General features: G+C 49.4%; 1 protein-coding gene across 1 annotated transcript in view; it reads left to right on the forward strand.

Annotated features, from left to right (window-relative positions):
• HNF1B (HNF1 homeobox B) overlaps positions 1-4,724 on the forward strand; it is a 63,697-nt gene extending 58,973 nt beyond the window's left edge. The window contains exon 13 of the mRNA XM_010861711.1: positions 1,630-4,724. Coding sequence (XP_010860013.1) covers positions 1,630-1,650 — 21 coding nt within the window. The 3' untranslated portion in view covers positions 1,651-4,724. The remainder of the gene's footprint in view (positions 1-1,629) is intronic.
• The last annotated feature ends 209 nt before the right edge of the window (positions 4,725-4,933 follow it).

Below are 4,933 nucleotides of genomic sequence, written 5' to 3' on the forward strand. Positions count from 1 at the left end.
CGGGGGCGGGGGCACGGGGAGTAGCCCAGACCAGGGCACCCCGGGCAGCTTAACAAGGACAGTTGTACCAGCACCACGGGGAGGACGGCACGCCTAGCAGCCCATCTAATCCCCCAACAACCTTCATCATAAAGGTGGGGAAACCAAGGCCCAGAGAAAGGAGTTTGAACAAGAGCAAAGCTCGTAGGGACTTCCCTAGTGGTCCAGTGGCTAAGACTCCACACCCCCAAGGCCAGGGGCCCGGGTTTATCCCTGGTCAGAGAACTAGATCCCACATGCTGCAACTAAGAGTTCACATGCTGTAGCTGAGACCTGGCGCAGCCAAATAAATAAATATAAAAAAAAACAACAACAACAAAGCTAATAGAAGGCTCTTAACCTCAATGTAATGTAAAGAACACTGTCTGGGAGGTCTCCCAGAACTGGTTTGAATCTCTGGCCCCACACTCTCCTAATTCTGAAACCTTGGGCAATTCCTGGACTCTCTTTGACCTTGCTTACGCAATCTGTAAAATGGACATAATAGCAGCCCCATACAAGGCTATGGCTGGGAGAACTGGTTAATGGAATAATAGTGGGATAAGAGGCCTTTAACAGTGTGATAGATATGTGAACATGTTGTGTGTGGCTGTGGCTGTGTCTGTGTCTTTGTGTGGAAGGGGGAATGTTTGAGGGGGAGTCTTGAGAAAACGAACCGTTAAGTCAAAGGGCAGAACCTTCCTCTGAGATGACAACAAAGGGGAAAGGGAAGGAAGAGAAGCAAAGCCGGGGAAAAGGGACTCCCCGGAAGGAAAACGCGAGCTGTGATCTTGCATGACAGTTGAGATGAGCGAGGCCCACGGCTCTGGGAGCGGAGGCTGCCCCACGTGGGGGTCTGGCTCTTCTCAGGGACTCCTCCATGCTGGGTCTCCTGCCCCAACCCACCCAGAAGCCTGGTCTCAAAGGCCTTTAGCCCTTGGATCCCAGTTCTCTGATTTCTTGTCTTGATAGTAGCAAGCATTATAGAAAGCACTTTGCAATTTCCCACACTTCTTCCTGATGGAGCGTTAGTATGTGGTGATTTTCTCTTGTGCTCTGTGGCCCTGGGGCTCGGCACAGATCAGCAGCATCAGCCCAACCTGGGAGCTGATTAGAAATGCAGGTTCTTAGGCCCACCCCCGGCCCACTGAGTCAGAATCTACCTTTTAACAGGATCTCTGCTACTCCGTTTGGGAAGGGATCTGGGGGACCCCTGCTCTTAGATTTTCTTAGGATGAGACCCTTACTTCCTTCAAAAGCAAAAGCTCCCCATCCAGCTGTCATTGCCACCAAACTGAGCAATTTATAAAACGCACTCTCACAGGAAGAGGAGTCCCATTTCAGCATAAAGGTCGGCAAGTTATGACTATTTCAAGGCAATTGGCAATTCACTTCTCTCTTCTAGGAATGGCCGGCTCCTAGATTTTCCTAAAGGGAGCGTGTTTCAGGACCAGGCCTGCAGGACTCTGAGGGCACGGGGTCCCCACACCTCCAGCCTCCAGCTCTTTGCTGGTGGAGTTGGGTCTCAGCTCCCCCAGAGAAGCCAGACGCTAAGGGCCCAGGTCCCCACCAGAGGTGCACAGCTGAGCTGTCTCTCCTCTCTCTCTGCAGTGTCCTCTCCAAGCGTGGTGATGCCCATACATCACTTACTTTGTGCACAGCAACAAGGACCCTTATTTTCCACATCATCACCCTCTGGGCAGCTGTCACGGAGAAGCGCAGTGACCTGACATGCAGCACCTGCGAGAGGTCCCTGCTCACCTGCTGTCCTGCCGGCGCCTCGGACACTGGCTCTGACAGGCGCAGCCCCTTCTATGCAGTATTGTCACGATGCTTCTCCCAAGAAGTCTGGTCTGTCCTAGAGGCAGGGCACAAAGAAGCGGCGGAAGAGGAAGAGAGAAAGCCGTAGCGTCTACATCGCTCTCTTTCATCGAACAAACTGAAGTGAAAACTTGAATCTGTTACTGAAATGAGAAGAGGAGGACACGTGCTATTGAACTGAGCCAAACACAATGTAAATATCAGCCACCTCCCCCTGTCCCGCCCCCCATCCCGGCTGATCTGGAGATTTCTTTTAAAGAAGTAAATTTGTCCAATGGGTGTAAACTATAAACTACTGTAATTAAGTGCAATTTTCCCCCTCTACTTCCTCTCCCCTCTGCCCTGTATATAATACTAAAGTGTCTATCGATTTTCTTTGTAAAGGTCAGAGTTGAATTTTCAAAGTGATTCGCCCCCTCTCTCTTCCCCCACGGAGAAATACCCAAGGCAGCAGTGAAGCCCTTGACCCGCTTCCTCGGCCCTGGACACACACAGAGACTGTGTATTTTGGACTGACTGCCAGCTCACTCTGATCTCCTGATGTTAAGACACACCTCTGGGTCCCTAGAAGGGCTGAACAGAGAGTCAGAGTAGTGTCTCAGCTTCCGGAAGGGTTGGGGGGCCAGCCAGGACAGCCCCAGGAAACCCCAAGGCAGGGACGCTGGCTGTTTGATAGCACAAGAAAAAGTTGCCCTTTCAGAAAACCTCCCATTAAAACAATTTATTTTATCATGGCCCAGAGTCTCATATTTCTACCTCTGATGCTTTCCCTGCCTTGGTTTCTGCAAGAACCCCTGGCCCCTGGTCTTCTTGGAATTTTCCACTTACTCCACGGGGCTCGCTGCTACATGTCCCATTGTCTTCGGCCAGCCTTATTGCTAAGGTAAGAAATGTTTTTTCCCCCAGTCAGACTCCAATACTTTGTCTTTCTGTGACTCATCGGAGTAGACTTGGAGCCAACTCTTGGTGACTGTTGGTCACAGGAACAGAGGAAAAAGTAGGAAACGTGGAATCACCGTGGGTAACATTGTCAGCTTCATTGTAAGCGTGAACTCCAACCTTTCTTCCCTCCCATGGGGCTGTAGTCAGGAGAATGGCTCCTGTGGGTATCACTTCCTGCCCGGGTTCTTGCCTCCGGTAAGGATAGTATTGAAGACAAATAGTCCAAAAGGTGAAAAGCCAGAGGACTAAACACTCTCTAGCAGGTGCTTTGCCACAAATAATCCAGCGTTGACTCTAGGAAGAGAGAGGCTGGACCTTTCCTCCTTGCCGTCTCCAGCACAGACTTACCAGCCTGTGGTTTCTGGCTTCTAGACAGAGCAGTTCCCAAGCTGGCTGCAAGGGAGGGCGTCATGCTGAAGAGGTCCCAAGCAACAGGTTTTTCAAAATCTCAAAGTAGTAGAAGATGCAGTTCTTAGTGAGCTTGGCAAAGGTACTGAGAGCCCAGGGTAGGGATGGAGACTGTTAGAAATGCTGACCTCTTTTGGCTCCTTGCTCCCCTCCAGACAATGTTATTTGGGCTAAAGTGGTCGAGAGAAAATTCACGGATGGGTTGGAAAGGGCCGGGGCCAAAGCCGAGCACCTTGTGTCAAGAGAGGCCAGGATTTGCTGACTCTGGTGGAGATGGCTTATTCGTTGGCTCCTGTGAGTTCAGGAAGAGGAAGGGAATATAGGTCTTGAATTCCAGCCTCAACTGGAGCCCTATGTTTGAATTCACATTGTTTTTGGAGCAGTAAGTATCTGCATTTGGTAGATTTTATATCTATTACATTGTGTTATTGTAATAATCCTGAAAACCCAGGAGGTCTTAATCACTCAAGAAGTCATCCGGGAGTGTGGAGGACTTGGGGAGGGGTGGAAATCTCTAGGAATTTTTCTTAACTAGACCCTATGTGGACCAAGACTCATACAAGGTGACCCTGGTAGCTGAGAGCACTCCCTTCTAAAGCCAATCTCTCTTCTCACTGACTCTAAGAGTGGCAAGGAGGCCCACTGTGCATGGACTCAGGTGGGCATTACCCCCCCCAAAGATTCATCTGCAACTAAAGCCCCCCATGCCTTCTTCCTGTATGGACCAGTCGCTTGGGAATTCCTACCCCAAGCAACAGGTTTTTCAAAATCCCGGTATAGTGGGAGATGCAGTTCTTAGTGATCCAGGAGTCTCAAATGCTGTCTCAACCAGAGACAGCAAATCTTGGCCTCTTTTTTCACATGGTACTTGGCCGAGGCCCCAACCCTTTTCAACTCAACCATGAATTTTCTCTTGAATGCTTTAGCCTAAATAATATTATCTGGGGGAGCCAGGAGCCAAAGGATCAGTTCCTTACGGACTAACATTTTCAGAAGATCTCTTTACACCCTGAGCTCAGGCTAATAGACAATTCTGTTTTCACTTTGACCTGCTGTGGTTTCTTGGGTGAGCTCTGGGGAAGGCAGATTTAATTTTCACATTGTGGATAAGCAATGAAATCAGTCATGGAAACCTGCCTTACAGTGGATTTGAATGGTCCATACCAGTGAATTATTTCCCCCCAAAGCAGAGAGAGCTAGAGTGTTAACTACTGGATTCAGGTGGATAAGAACACAGTCTAGACAGCCAGGGAATCTGAGCTCTGGGTTGGGGGGAAGGTTTTTGATGTTCTTTTTGAAGCCAGAATGCCTTGATTAGGATCTCCAGCATCACCACTTAACCCCATCCTCATTGTCCTCCTACAGAAAATTGGGTGATTGTAGTAGTACCTACTGTATAGGATTGTTGAGTAAATGAGTTCATGCTTGTTAAGTGCTTGGACGTGGGCCTGGTACCTCGTGAATACTGTGTGTTAACTATTCTCTCATCCCAGAGTGAGTGATAGTCGCTCAGTTCTCTCCAGCTCATTGTGACCCCATGTGCTGAAGCCCGCCAAGCTCCTCTGTCCATGGAATTCTCCAGGGAAGGATACTGGAGTGGGTTGCCATTTCCTTCTCCAGGGGATCTTCCCAACCAGAGATCAAACGCAGGTCTCCTGTACTGCAGGCAGATTCTTTACCATCTGAGCCACCAGGGAAGCCTACTATTAACAGACATTTTTAAGTATAAAGACAGGTCAACTTA

Source organism: Bison bison, unplaced genomic scaffold (genome assembly GCF_000754665.1).
Source record: "Bison bison bison isolate TAMUID 2011002044 unplaced genomic scaffold, Bison_UMD1.0 scf7180017864472, whole genome shotgun sequence".
Classification (NCBI taxonomy): domain Eukaryota; kingdom Metazoa; phylum Chordata; class Mammalia; order Artiodactyla; family Bovidae; genus Bison; species Bison bison.